This window comes from Ammospiza nelsoni, chromosome 20 (assembly GCF_027579445.1).
Source record: "Ammospiza nelsoni isolate bAmmNel1 chromosome 20, bAmmNel1.pri, whole genome shotgun sequence".
In the NCBI taxonomy this organism is placed as follows: Eukaryota; Metazoa; Chordata; class Aves; order Passeriformes; family Passerellidae; genus Ammospiza; species Ammospiza nelsoni.
In genome coordinates this window covers 9227364-9242796 of record NC_080652.1, presented here as the reverse complement: position 1 = coordinate 9242796, position 15433 = coordinate 9227364, and the positions used below count along the sequence as shown (strand labels likewise).

The 15433-nt window shown below is 50.0% G+C and overlaps 1 protein-coding gene across 2 annotated transcripts in view; it reads right to left on the bottom strand.

Annotated features, from left to right (window-relative positions):
- Positions 1-202: 202 nt before the first annotated feature.
- The window catches only part of OLFM1 (olfactomedin 1), a 34500-nt gene continuing 19269 nt past the window's right edge, over positions 203-15433 (bottom strand). For both annotated transcript variants that reach the window (XM_059486341.1, XM_059486340.1), the window contains 4 exons: positions 15270-15425; positions 12690-12909; positions 6104-6210; positions 203-2026 (listed from right to left, as the gene is read on the bottom strand). In XM_059486341.1, the coding sequence (XP_059342324.1) occupies positions 1352-2026; positions 6104-6210; positions 12690-12909; positions 15270-15425 (1158 nt within the window). In that variant the 3' untranslated portion in view covers positions 203-1351. The remainder of the gene's footprint in view (positions 2027-6103; positions 6211-12689; positions 12910-15269; positions 15426-15433) is intronic.

Genomic DNA, 15433 nt, shown 5'->3' with positions numbered 1-15433 from the left:
TTGAAGCAATGCTTGCTCCAGATGAAAATGGGAAGGGAATCCCTGCAGAGCAGAGAGCCAACCCTCCACCCTCCCAGCCCCAGCTGCACATGGGGAAATATTCCCTGGAAGGAAACTCAGGATGGCTGCTCAGCATTTACCCCCAAAAATTCCAGCTCTCCCTCCCCTGCACTCACACAGAGAAGACACCAAACAAAGCAGGGAAGTCTCCTAATAGTTTTATTGTTCCTTAGATAACTGTGGATAGTACAAATTTTTTCCTCTTAAAAAAAAAATTAATTACCTTCACACTTCCATAAACAAAGCTTCCCATGGGAATCTGCTGCCACAGAAATCTCCACGGAAGCGATTTCCAACCACCATAATGCTATGTAGATAGATAACAGTAAGAGAATATTCCTGTAATTATCAACATGAAATTGGTTACCTGTGTGTAAGGGTGAACACTGACCTTTTTTTTTTTTTTTGCCTTTTAAGAAACGAAAAAACCATCATTTATTAAATCCAAACTACATCATTGCATTTACAACATTCATTGCATAAACTGGACATACAAAGTTTTGCCACCTCTGGTAAATAACAGACATACATTATACAATATAGTTGCTGAATACATAAGTTCAAACAATATGGGTACAACAACTTGTTCATAATACATACTTAAACCATCGTGTTTAATAAGTTACTAAGACACAGATCCATGAGCTACTTCGGGTCTCAGCACAGTTAATCTAAGTGACAAGAACACAGTTGAGAGAGACAGTAGCTGCAATGGAAGGCAAAGAAAACTAACCTGTGATAGGTCTTGTTGAGACAGCCAGAGCTCCTCACGGGTCAGCTTCTCCTGCTTTTCCTTTCCACACATCCACCACAGCTGCCCGTGACGCCGGGGGAATGTCCATGCAAGCCACACACGGAGGAGAGCGAGGCTCCCGAGGGTGAACTTCCAACAGTCATTGCCTTACTGCTTGAGGATGTTCTCTAGGTTTGCTATCAGAACAGAAACAAAACAAAACCCCAAACTGAAGTGGTTCTCTGAGTGCAGTTCCAGCTGCAGGTACACGGTTACTCGTGAGTCTATAACACAGGGCCAGACTTCTAGAAATGTAGAGGTAATGCTGATCTGTCAGGCTTACGCTGAATAATCCTCCATGATGTGTTGGTCTTAATTTTGGCAGCTGTTTTTTATATGTTTACTTATTTAAAGTATGTTCCCTTTATAGCAATTTTTTTAAATTAGTTTCTCCCTTTTTTTTCCTTTTTATCATTATTATTTTTTTTTAAATTTTCACCTTAATTTATTTATTTATTCCCCCCCCCCCCATAAACCTAGTTTCCAACCAAGGCCGGGCTACAACTCGTCGGAGCGGATGACGTGGAAGAGGGTGACGTTGTAGAGGATTTGATGCCCGTTGTTCCAGGCGTAGAGAGCCCGATCCTTGGGGTTGTAGTCCAACATGGAGATATGGGAGTACTTGTTCTGGAAGGGGATGTCGATGTACTCGTAGGTGGAGGCGTTGGTCTGGTAGGCGTAGTGCACCTTGGTGCCTCCCGAGTAGCCGTTGGTGACGTAGAGCGTGCCGCAGATGATGAAGGCCTCGCCGGCGCTGCGTTTCGGGTAGCTGGTGTTCCAGGTCTGCAGGCTCTGCAGGGTGTTGGGGTCCAACTTGCTGATGACGATGTTGCCGGCGTTCTGGTTGGTGGCGTAGACGGCCCAGAGCCCGTTCTCGTCCACCATGAGGTCGATGTCGGAGTGGCCGCCCCAGGCGTAGTGGTACATGTTGTTGTAGCCGGCGTAGTCCAGGCTGCGCGTCTTGAGGATGGTCTCCGTCTTCAAGTCGAACCTGATGATGATGTGGCTTTGGTATTTGTTGAAGTAGATGGAGCCGTTGTAGACCACCTGGCCTGTGCCCGACCAGGGGTGGGGCAGGCGGTGCGAGGTGAAGTTGTCGGTGTTCATGAAATCCGCCATGGATTTGTACTCGCGGACGAAGCGGTTGTTGTGGTAGCTGTCCATGTACCAAACCTGCACGAGGCAAATGCAAGGGGTTAGAGAGAGTATTGGAATGACATATAGCTGGATGGAATGTGCCTGAGCTTTTTTGGTCAAGTTTGCTGCTTGACCAAACACTAGCACTGTGTTTCACCCCACAGACACTTTTGGCCAGCTGGGTGTGTGGTGTTTCACCCCACAGACACTTTTGGCTGGCTGGATGTGTGGTGTTTCACCCCTTGGCTGGCTGGGTGCTGCAGCTGGGCCTGTGGGGACAAGTCCAGGCCTGCAGGAGCTCTGGTGGGTGTGGGATGGAGCTTCCCCCCATAACAGGGGCTGCTCCTCAGGTTTCCCTCTGTGGAGAAGCTTTAAGGCGATGGTGAAGGAAAGGAGTCGGTTCTGATGGAGGGTTTGGATCCGGAGCTTTATTCTGGCCCAACAGCTCCAACAGAACTCCCCAACCCCGTGTTTGCTGTTCCTTTTAACCCCGGGAAGAGGGGCAGGGAAGGAACATGAAGACCACCAACCAGGGGGGGAAATCTCAAGGGACAGAAGACACCTGGATGGCCCAATGTCCCTCCAGGGGTAGAGGGCATCCTTTGGATCTGCCAATCCCTTCTGGAATGCCAGGATTGACAGACAGTGCTGGGAGGGGAAAGGAGAGGTGACTGACACACCTGGGAGGGAATTATCAGGGAGGAACCCGGGGTATCTGAGGCAAACCATGACATGGCACCGCAACAGAGAGAAATCCACAGCCAGAAGTCGTGGAATCATCATAAAATGGTTTGGAATGGAGATTAAAACAGCCATGCCAAGGATGGCTTCCACCATAGCACGCTGCTCCAAATCTGGCCTTGAATCCAGCCAACATCTGTCACCTACATCCAGAAATAACCCCAATTTCTGGAGCCCCAAATCGGCCAGGAAATCAACCCAACAGCAAAGCTTTCCCTGGGGGATAACCTGATATCTCCTTGGCTTAAGCGTTCCCCTGGGAATGCTGGTGGCTGGCACTACCCTCCCTTCCCCAGGGCAATTAGCAGCTTTTCCCTGGCTAAACCCAGCGTTTTCCGTGCTGCTGCTGCTTTTGCTTCCCGCGGTAACACTCAGTAAATTACAGCAGCTGCTGTGCACAACTCCATTAATTTGGAATGCGGGAGCGAGGGATGTAATCATTCATTGTCAGGCAAATTCAGGCAAAAAGTCCATATTGGTTTAAAAATCATACACTGCTGCATCAAAAAGCTTAAAGCGAGGCTGCTGAAATATAAGAGACAAAGACATCTAAATCTTGCTCTGGGTAGATTGGGGAGAGATTTTAGATCATCATTTAAGTGCCAGTTCACTGGGGACACTGTCTAGACTCCTTAAAAAAAAAAAAAGCTTTTGTTATATGAAACCAATTCCGAGGCAAATGACCAAGCTGTGCAGTTAATATCCACAAGAAATATCCAGCCAGCCACTGACATTCTGGATGCAGTTGCTGCCTGAAAATGAGAGAGCTGCTTTCTGTAAGAGCCATTTAGGAAGGAGAAAAGGTAAATTTAGGAAGGAGAAAAAGTAAATTTAGGAAGGAGAAAAGGTAAATTTGGGAAGGAGAAAAGGTAAATTTAGCAAGAGGGAAGCCTTTAAGGCTGCAGATTTGGGTGATGTAGTGCAGATTTCTTCTGCAAACCCCTTGCAAAATCTGACAGCTCTGTGTCTGGAGTGTGATCATCAGTCTTTGAGAAGGGCAGCCCAACATTTGGCTGCTGCCTTTGGGAAGTCAACTGGGGTCTCCAAAAACTTTGGGAGGGAATTTCAGCCTTCTGTCATTGCCTCCCTGGAAAGCTGCAGAGGTGGGGAATGGATTTGTGCAAATGGCTCTGTCCCTCAGCCCCAAACCTTGGTGGGCTTGGGGGTGGCTGAAAAAGCATCAGAGAACAGCCAGAGCTGGAAATGAAACTTCAGCTGGGAAATTATAGGGGAAAAAACCAACCAAAACATGACTCTCTCTTTGCTGCTTCCATTTCATTATCCGGTATTAAAAATTCAACATGCAAATGTGTTGTTGTGCTCAGTTTTTAAAGCTCAGCAGAGCCCTGTGTCACCATGCAGGGGCTGCAGGACCCAAGAGCATTCCCAGCTCTGGAAAAGCAGGGATTGATGGATGAACGATGTCCCATCACAGCAGCTGGCTCTGAGCAACCTCCTCCTGCCCCCACGCAGCAATCCCAGCTCTCAGCATCCACCTGCTGCTCCCACAGCACTCACAAATCTCCCCCGGTTGTGTTCCGTGGTTTCATGACATGAACAAATGATCACAGGAGCACCAAACCCCTCCTGGGGCCTGGGGACAGGAGCTGGGGATGATGAACTGCCCATCCTCACCGTCCCACTCTGCTGAGCTGCCAGTGCAGTTCACCTAATGGTGTGTTCCTAATAAAATTCCCAGCAGGTTTTATATATTAAATACACAGAGAGGCTTGGGAAGCTCCAGCTCCGGTTTGCAGCCTGCTTGTACGACAAAAATACGCTGCAGAAAAAGGCATGGCTAAAAAAAATACCAAAAAATACCAAAAACCAGCGATTTGAGATGAAACTCTCTGAAAATATGGGAAGATCTTTAGCATCTGAACCACGAGCTTCAGCTGAAAATTGTTTTAGTGCCAAGAGAAGTGGCAAGCACAGCCTGAGGGGGACAATTCTGTCCCCTCTTTTGAGCAGAACGGGACGTGATGGGGGTAAAACCTTCCCATCTCACCTCTAAGCAGGGTTTTATTTGGGCTGGAGGTGAAATTTTGCTTAATAACTGTAAAATATGGAGGTGTTGAATTGGGAAACTAGTGCCAACCAGTTGGCTGCTGGAGGGAAAGAGCCTGACAACTCAAGTCACCTTCAAACAAACCACCCAGGGGTAACTTCTCCAGAGCATCCCTTGTCCTCTCTCAGCTACAGAGCTGGTGCCAGGGCACAGATCCCAAAATAGGTGCCCTGATCCAGCCCTTGCTGCTGCCTTTATCCGCTGAAGGATGCTGCATGCAGGAGGGAATTACAGGCAGCCAAGCTTTCTGCTTCTTGTTTTGTTTTGCTGCCTGCAAATCCTCAGCAAACACTCGAGATATTTTCCATTCCATCAGTCATGGGGAGCTGGGATTGATTTTCAGCCAGTTATTGGCCTCCTACCTCCTTGGGATCAAAATTGAATGGTCTGAATGGAAAAAAAATAAAAGACCAAAACAAAGCAAAACAAATCTCTCTCTCTCTGGCTGCAGCCAGTTAATTCCTCACAACAATGAAGGTGGAGGATGGAGGGCAAATGCAGGCAGATGACATTATCAGAGGTGCTGGCAGCACAAGAGCAGCAGGGACCAGGACCATGGGTCCCTCTGCTCAGCCCCAGCTCCCTCCTGGCTGCCAAGCACAGATTAGAAACCCAATATTTGCTTTTTTTGCCTCACAGACCTCGTGGTCTGTGACAATTCCCTCATCACTGAGATTCACCTGCTCAGGAAAGGGAGCAGGGCAGGGGCTGCTCATCTTCTCCTCATCCTCCCTTCCTGGAGGATGCTCAGCCCCTCCTGCTGCCAGCAGAGCCCTTATAGGATGGATGAGGCCATTCCCTGGGTTTCCCAGTGGTGAATATTCACTGTCCTCAGGTGTTGCAGACATCTTTTTATGGAAAATCCTTTCCTTAGGATTTTTCCTCCTGAGAAGCTGGGAGGCCTCAGGAACAAAATGTAAACAATGGTTATCTGCTGCTGTGGAATGCAACAGGTGCATCTGTGATTGGAACACAGGGAGAGCTCTGCCAGCTCAGGACAAGGTCATCCTGTGATTGGCACATGTTGGATGTTTGTGATTAATGGACAATCACAGCTGGCTTGGACAGAGAGCCGAGCCACAAACCTTTGTTATCATTCTTTGCTATTCTTAGCTTAGCCAGCCTTCTGATGAAACCTTTTCTTCTATTCTTTTAGTGTAGTTTTAATGTAATATATATCATAAAATAATAAATCAGCCTTCTGAAACATGGAGTCAGATCCTCGTCTTTTCCCTCAACATAAAACCCCTGTGAGCACGGTCACACTCAGGCACACGGGTGATGCTGCTGTCACACACTCTTACCTTGTTCTCCCCCTCAGGAGCCAGAGGATCCGTCATCCACGATCCAAAGCGGGAGCCCGAGGTTTTAATTGTGATCGGGTCACTTATTCCCGTCAGCTTCCCACAGGCTGGAAAAGAGGGGAAGGCTGGTGAGCACCACGACAGCCCCCAAGGGGCACCGGCACCGCCCCACCCGCCCCTCTGTGCCCCGCTAAGCTCGGTTTAATTACAGGGAATGGCTCAGGAACAAGTGTCGGATGCTTTTGTTTGTGTCACACCTCTTAATGACAATTGTCCTTATGGCTGTGCCCGAGAAAAGGAGCTGCGAGTGGCCCGGAATGGAGAATGAGAGCAGCAGGCAGGTGCAGGGAGGAGCTGCTCTGATCCAGATGAAAAGGCAGCCGTGGCCATTCCAGCCCTGCTGGAAACCTGCAATTGGTACAGGTTATGCAGAGGAGAGAAAGGAGGAAGGTGGAAAATGGCCCGCAGTGTAAATCTCCTCCCTGCAAGGATCATTTACCAGCTGCTTTTCCTGTTGCCCCTCGTGTTGCACACTCGGGAGCATCACACACACTCAGGAGGGTCACACACACTCAGGAGGATCACACACACACACTCAGGAGGATCACAAACACACACTCAGGAGGGTCACACACACTCAGGAATGTCACACACACTCAGGAGGGTCACACACACTCAGGAGGGTCACACGCACACACTCAGGAGGGTCACACACACTCAGGATGGTCACACACGCACTCAGGAGGGTCACACACACTCAGGAATGTCACACACACTCAGGAGGGTCACACACACACTCAGGAGGGTCACACACACACACTCAGGAGGGTCACACACACTCAGGAGGGTCACACACACACACTCAGGAGGGTCACACACACACTCAGGAGGGTCACACACACACTCAGGAGGGTCACACACACTCAGGAGGGTCACACACACGCACTCAGGAGGGTCACACACACTCAGGAGCATCACACACACTGGTGGATCCTCAGCCAGCTCTGGGACAGGAGCCCCAGCACAGCAGGATGAAGGTGGGAGCATCCGGAGGGTCCTGCCCAGCTCAGCCTCACCAGCACAGGATGAGCCAGGTCTGGAGCTCCAAATCTGCTGAATTCAGGGAGCCACTTCAGCTCCTTGCTGGGTTTTCAAGCCCTAAATACGAGGGGAAGCAGCAGCACCTCTGCTCCAGCTCACTCCCCAGCCCTGGCTCTGTCCCAGCCCCTCTCTGGGGCTCTCCATGGATCTGGAATGCTGCAGCCCCAGAATGGAAGGAGCAGCCACATCCCAGCCCCTTTTCCCAACAATATCCCCAGGTTTCAGCAGAGCTGCCCCACCAAAATTTAACGTGAGTGAGGAGGGACAGGGGAGGAGATGAAGATGCCTCGGGATGGTGGGGGATGTCCTGTTGGGTAGGGAGAGCACATTTAAAACCCAGCCAAAGCCCATTTAAAACCCCAGAGCCCATTTAAAACCCCATCCAGAGCAGAGGGAATGGGGCACAGCCAGCACCTGGAGCTCAGGAGGTGTTTCCTGAGCTCTCCTTTTGCATGTGGGAGCCCCTGGCAGTGCTGGGGTGCAGAGGCTGCCCTGGGTGCTGTGCTGGAGCTGCACTGCAGTGGTGCTCAGCAGGAGCCAGGGCTGGGCTGCAGGTGGGAGCCCCTGCAGGTGCTGCTGGAGCACAGGGAGAGCTCTGCCAGCTCAGGACAAGGTCATCCTGCTCCAAATTAAAATCATGGGATGGTTTGTTATTAAGGAGCATCAAAGGTTGTTTAGTCCAGCCCCCTGCAATGAGCAGGGATGTCTTCAACCAGATCAGGTTGCTGTCCAACCTGACCTTCATGGAATCATAGATTTTACACTTGCAGAACTCTGCAATCCCTCTCAGCTGCCTCTCTCCTTGGCCTGTTCTCACCTGCATTGTAATTCCTGATCAGACACATCCACCTGCCTCAGCCAAAGGGATCCCCTTGGCCCAGGGCAGGAAACAGAGGGGAAAATTCCTGCTGCGCACCAAGGGCACCATCGCTGTCCCCACAGCTTCCAGACCCAGGCAGAACAAAAGAGATGCCCCCAAAAATCAGAGATTGCTGAGACACAAGGCACAGGACACAGGGATTTGCCCTCCTGCCTGCTGCACTCCAAACCTCTCGGCTCAGAGGGAGAGCAAAGCAATGCAATGGGTTAAAATAACAAATTTTAATGTCTTGCAGGGGTCCAGCCTTCCCCTAATCCCAGATCTGCCTTCCGTTATCACAGCCCTACATTGCTGTCACTTTATCTCTTCCTCCCATTTCCCTGGAGAGGAGCGTGCTGTAAAATCTCATTGATTAAAAAAATCCAAACAAACAAAAAACAGTTTAAAAAAAGCAGCAGCAGCTGATAAGGGTAAACCAGTGTTGTTTGCAACATCTCCTACACATTTAGCTAGAGGCACACACAGCCCAGCTCCTCAGCAATGCAGGAGGGTTCTTCTCTCTCCTGCTGCAAACCCATCCCAGGCTGCTGGGGGGAATTCAACATGGATTTTGAGGATCCCAAGTCAGTTTTGCCACCCAGGCATGGACAGCTCCAGCCCCTGGGATCCTCACCCACCTGAGGAGATGCACAGCACACCTGCAATATCAGCAGCAGAGTTTTTGCAGCCCCCCCTCCTGTCAGATGGGATTCCATGGGAATTCCAGGTCACTCAGGAACAGCTGTGCCACAGAAAAGCTCATCCTGTGCTCACCCAGGAGCCCAGGACAGGAGAAACACGTGAGGAGCAGATTTAGGGCCTCACAGAGGAGCTGCTTTCACTCCTTTTCACCCAGAGATATTCAGCTCCTTTCTTCTGGCCACAAATCAGCCTTTCCCCAAGTGTCCCTCTGTCCTGGCATGAGATGCATCCCCACTCCGGCTGCACGAGGAATTTTCCAGCAGGAGCAGGTGGGAGCAGCTCTCCCCTCCTCCCAGGGTGCCACCACCTCCTCTCCAGCTCTGGGTGCTGCCCACAGGTCCTGCCTGGCAGCTCCCAGCAGCTCCTCCACCAACGCACAGGCACCAGCTCCTGCTGGGCTCGTGGTTCTGTAACACAGCCAGGAACTGCCCTGCTCCAGCTTCCCAGGAAACCAAGACTGATCCCAATCCCAATCCCAATCCCAATCCCAATCCCAATCCCAATCCCAATCCCAATCCCAATCCCAATCCTCATATCAATCCCAGCCCTTCAGGAAGGGATGGGGCTCTGGCAGCTCAGTTGGGCCTGGATCTTTCCTCTGTTGCCTGGTTGGGAGCTCCCCATCCCAAAACCATCAGGGATGGCTCCATCCCATCCCGAAACCATCAGGGATGGCTCCATCCCCATCCCAAATCCATCAGGGATGGAGCTCCATCCCATCCCAAACCCATCAGGGATGGCTCCATCCCATCCCAAACCCATCAGGGATGGCTCCATCCCATCCCAAAACCATCAGGGATGGAGCTCCATCCCATCCCATCCCAAAACCATCAGGGATGGCTCCATCCCCATCCCAAAACCATCAGGGATGGAGCTCCATCCCATCCCAAAACCATCAGGGATGGAGCTCCATCCCATCCCAAAACCATCAGGGATGGAGCTCCATCCCCATCCCCAAACCATTAGGGATGAGGCTCCATCCTCATCCCAAACCAGGATTTTTCCTAAGGAACTCTTGTCCTGCCTGAATTAAATTCAGGGATGGGCCTCCATCCTGAAACCATCAGGAATGGGGCCCTATCCTGATCCCAAAAGCATCAGGCTCCATCCCCATCCCAAAACCATCAGGGTTGGCTCCATCCCCATCCCTGCACCAGGATTTTTCCCAAGGAAAATTTGCCCTGCCTGAGTTAAATTCCCCCTGGATCCAAGGAGTGCCAAGCCCTGTATCTCCTCTCAGGACCATTAATGCAAAGGCTAAAATCCCTGTATAAATAGGGATCTTCAGGAGTGTAAACAGAAACACAGATTGAAGCTGCCATGATTGATTTCTTTTTTTCCCCCCTCCACACACATGCCAGGGTCAGGAAGTGTTTTCACTATTGATCCATCAATAATGCTTAGGAAACCCAAAATGCAAAACAGGACCTTGGCTAAGGAAAAGGCACTGCCAAGGCTCAGAGCTCGCTGGGAGAGGTGAGCTGGGTGGGAATGTGGCACATCCCTCCCTTCCCCTTGGCCTGTGCTTGCTGCAGCAGCTCCCTGACCCTGTTTGGGGCACACAAACTCCAGGTGAGCAGCAGAAAAACCTTTGTCCCAGCTAAAACCTTCTCCTTGAGACATCAGCAAGCCCAGCTGAGCAGAAAACCTGCAGCAAAGCGAAGTCCCCAGCAATCAGGGCCTCATTGTGTGGCAGCAAAGCATTTGTAAGGCTGTTATCTGAATTTAACTCAATTAGCAACCGTTTCCAGTGGTTTACACACCAGAGAGATAAACAGCATTGGAAATTCAATCCGTGCTGGTTCTTTTAAGTGACCAAATAAATCAGCTTCCCGAGTGAGCAGCAAATCCTCTGGGATGAGCCTTGGGAAGGCACAGAATCCATCTCTGTGAGCACCCAGGGCTGCTGCAAAAGAGCTGCTCTGACCCTAGAGAGAGGGCAAGGGCAGGAAGAGGCCAAAAAGCCCAGCTAAAAACTCAAAAATATTTTAAAAAACACCCAAAAGTTCCTAGACAAGGTTACCTGCAAGAGCTCAGCATCCCTACCTGCCTCCTTCTTACCTGGTCCCAGCTGGACCTGAGCGTGAAGTGATGGGATGAGCACAAAGGGTTAACGGTCCAAGAGCAAATTCTAATTTTTTGGAGCCCTGAATGGTTTGGGAGCTACCCCTTAAAGCCTGCCTAGGGTCAGTGGGAGGATTGTCCCAACTTCCCTGGTTGGAATGGCTTTGTTGAAAGAACTGTCCCCAAGTTTGAAGTCTCAAATCCCTGCTGCTGCTGCCTCTCCCTGTGACCCACAGCTCCTCCTCATCTTCGAGGGATGGGCTGAAGGCTCTGGGTGCAGCAGGGGACCCCTCCTTGGGCACCTCCTCCTCTGCCCTCAGGATCCATTTGCAGGGGATGTGGGGCTGCCAGGAGGTCTCTGTGAGCCCTTGGTCCATCCCACCCTCCTGGGCCTGTTCTCCTTTCTTATTTTCCCTTCTTATCTGTTAATCCTTCCTTATCTTCCCACTGCACTGTGCCCACCTGACAGAGCTCCAGGAATTGGGGACTCCAGCCCTGCTCATTCCTGTCCCCATTACAAGTTCAAGAGGGTGAGAAGGTGAGAATTTCCCTCCTTGCCCAACCCTGTGACCATTATGGGGTGAAGGGAGGGACAACAGAAAGGGGCAGAAAGCCCCAGCCTGTCCTGCTCTCAAACCAAACCTGGGCCACCAGCACTCATTAATTAATGAGAAATCAAACTCTGATCTCTCTAGGCCAGGGGGGTTTCACCTGTCCCAAGGGTACCTCGGTGCCTGACTTGTTCAAATACTCTGAGCATCCACATTTAAATGGGAATTTTACTCTCTGGAGCCTGCAAGGGATGTCCGAGGAACCAGAGGATGGAAATGCAGAAGGAATGGAGGGGAGGTGGCTGCTCACAGTGTGGAGGCATCCAGAAACAAGCAAAATCAACCCCAGCAGCAGAGCCAAGAGAGAAACAAAGCGTTACCTTGCCAAGGATATCAAGTGCTCAGAAGAGATCTGATCTTCCGTGAAGTTACCTGAGAGTGTAATTTCGTATGTGCTACCAAAATAGACTGCAGAGCAGTTAATGTGTTTGGATTATCTAAATGGCGTGGCAAGAAAGTCAATAATGGAAGGAGAAATTAAATCAAGTCAGAGCTGGCCCAACAAACGGTGCAGAGAGTCCTTGCAGCTGTGGGAGGCAGTGCTCTCCTCCTTCCCCGTGTTTGGGGTCACACGTTTGGTTTGGTGGCAGCTGAGCCTCCCCACAACAGCCCCAGAGTTTCAGTGAATTCCAACCCTCTGGAGGAGGTCAGAGATGAGTCCCTGGTGGTTTAGCAGCAGCCTGGTGGAAATGGCTCCCTGCTCCCTCAGGGGATGGGAGAGGGAGGATTCCCATCCCGCGCAGGGGCAGGACCACACCGCGCCCCAGCTCCTCATGCTCTGCTCCAGGGGCATTGGCAAGATGCAAAAAATAAAGAAGGGAAACCGAGGGAAACCGAGGCACAGCCCCACACCCCCCACCACGAGCAGAGCCCTTTGCTGACGGACCAGGTCCAGGGATGCAGAAGCAAAAGGGGTGCAAGTGTTGGCTTTGCATAAGCGTGAGCTGCCACTTATGCAAGCGCCGCCCACACGCCCGCTCCGCTCTGTTGGGAGAGGAGAGGAGAGGAGCATCCTGAAGCGCTCACACCACGAGCAGCATTGCTCCTGCCAGTAATCCTGGGCAGGACTACTCCCAGGAGGAATGTTCCTGGTGGCATCACTCTTGGCAGGATGGCCCCTGGCCGTGTGGAGCTCATCCCTCGCGGCCGGGCACGGCACCAGATGTCCAGCGGGGCATCTCTGCCTCCGGCCGGGATGCGTGCGTTGGCGCCGGTGGCCTTGGAGCCACCGTGGTGGTTCTGAGCCTACCTAATTTTTGCATGCATGCACGAAGCCTTTCTTCAAGATTTGACACTCTGTTCTGAAGCTCTTCGTAGTCATAGGCGCCAATCTCCTCCTGGAGTTCGTTTAGAACTGACGTCAGATTCTGGACCTCCTCTTTAAACTGCAATACCAATTTGGCATCGGCTTTGTACTCTTCCAACACTGGTATCAAAGGCCTAAGTTCCTCCATTTTCGCTTTTATTGCCTGCAAGGTTAAAATAAGCTCGGTTCAGTGCTATGCGTGCAAAAATCTGCAACACTCTGCCTTGACCTGGGTGCTTCCTATGGGAGCGAAATGTTCACATTTCCCACAATTATTAGCATTAAAATTAGCTCAATTATTATTTTTGGTCCGAATGATGTCTTGGCAAGAACATATTAAACAGGCTGCAGAACACCAAAATATTTGGGAAAGGCCTTTATTTGTCATTTTTAGAATGCAACATCTTAGGGTTACATGCTTCAGATCACATACACAAAGAGTTGTTGTTTTTTTTTTCTTTTTTTTCTTTCCAAAAAATAAAAGAAAATAAGATATATATGCATTGACAAGGGTTTCAAACTATTCATGAAATGCATCTACAATTGCATGCAAAGGAAGATCTCGGTTGTGTGGTTCAAGGTTCCTTAGTGAGATATGGTGCTAATTTGGAAAATAATCAAAAAAATCAATGCATGGTGCAAAATGCTCTGTGGCCCTCTTTTCATGGTTACATGGGAGTGAACTGCTTCTTCAGTCACTGCAGCATTGAAAAAACTTGCTTTTTAGTTAGCCCTGTAAGCAAGAAAATGAAATACTGTTGAGGATCTAGCTCACTAACCTGCCTTATATAGATAGCCATTCATAGACAAATACTCTTACGGCACTAAAGAGAGAAAAAAAACCAACACAAGAGCTCCAAAGCACTCACAGTTTAATGCTGGCATTAGCAGGAACAAAATGCTGTGGCTGTTCTTTCAAATGCTGCTTTGGCAGCAAATTAGACAAAAAATTCCTCACTGGTTTCAAGCGCGGAACAGAAAAATAAAATTCATTATCAGATGGATTTTGCAGAAATGAATTTTTTTTTCTTTTAAAATTTTTTTTTGTTTTTTGCTTTTTGCTCATTTAAAGGCTCACAATGCAGCATTTTGTTGCAGATGCTTTGCTCCAGCAGCTAATGAGTAGACATTAATATGCATGCACCTACCCGTTAATGAAGCGTGTTAGAACACCCAAAATCCCTGGTGCTGCTCAAATTACAGTGGCCAAGCTCCCAGCACCCAGGGCTGTGACATCTGCCTGTGTCCTGAAGCTTTTTTGGGGCTGAACAGGATCAGGAATTCCTCCTCAGCCTCCTTCCCATCCATCCCCTCCTATTTAAGCCATGACGATTTTTTCCCTCCCGTGCTTTGCACGTGGGGAATGTTTTAATTTTATTTCATTTAAAGTTCCCTGGCAGGCAATGGGGAGGGTTGAACTCATCAGAATGGTGGAAGGGGGAAAACAATAATAACTGAAATAAAGAAATAATTAAATAAAAGAAACTCATGCCCAAGTCTTTCCATCCAGACTGCAGAGCTAAATTTAGGGTCCTGCAGTAACTGGAGATGGGGAGCGGAGGAGGTGGAGTTGGTGAAAAGTTTTAAGAACCATCTTCCCAGCTTTTTATGAGATAATCATGGTATTTCAGTATTTAGCATTAAAAAAAATCTGCTTTAAAATACCAGCCAGCTGCCTGCAAATGAGGGTGGGAATCAGCTGGGTGGCTGATCAGAAAAGTCCCCAGATTCCACCAGAAATCTTTTCCATTTGATTTTTTATATCTATTAACCCACAGCATGGCTAAAATTTAAAACTCCAGTACTGCTCAGAACATCTTTTTGGCAATTTCATTCATCCTCAAGCAGCTTCCTGAGGGTTTGGCCACTGCTCCCAGTGCCAGCTGCATTCCAGAGGCTGCAGCTCCTCTCCCCCTCTGCCCAGCGCCAGGACACCACACAAAACCCATCAGAAGCTGCTGCCTTTGCTGCCAACACCCAAAATTGGACAAAATCCTGGAGATGTGCAGGTTGCCAGCCTGAGGACAGCTCCAGCCTGAGGACAGCTGTAATAATTGTATTTTTGGGGTATTTTTTTTCAGGGGGGTGATATTTGATTGATGAACTCCTTTCTCCAGCCACCCCCAGGGGAAATGGGGTTTGGTGACTGCCCACTGTGGTTTGACAGGAATGCAAAGGGAGCCCCAGTTCTTGGGGTTTTTTTTTCCCAAGAAATGGGTGCTGGGCATGGCATGGAGAAGCTGCCTGGCCACAGAGGGAACCCACCTCACCCAGAGCTGGGGTGTCTCCCTGCAGACCCCCCTGATGGAATCACCCTGCACCGCCCTGTTTCGGGCACCCAGGCGGGTGTGGGAACACAGGGATTTGTGATTTTACCCTAAAACCAGATGCAGGGCTGAGGATGTGAGGCCACAGCCTGGATCTGGCTGTGCTTTGGGCAGGAAGGACCCCACAGCTGGGATGGGAGCCAGGGCCACAATCCCCTGGCCACAGCTCCCGAAGCAGTTTGGAAATCAGACCTACCTTAAACTGCCTTGCCAGGTGCTGCTTGTGGCTCTCTTCCACTTGCTTAAATTTGGATTCCAGTCCCCTCATCTGGTTTTCCATCTTCTCCACGTACTGTAGGTCTCTCTGAGTCCTCCTGTCCAACACCTCTATCGACTGGGACATGTTTTGCACCTGCCAAA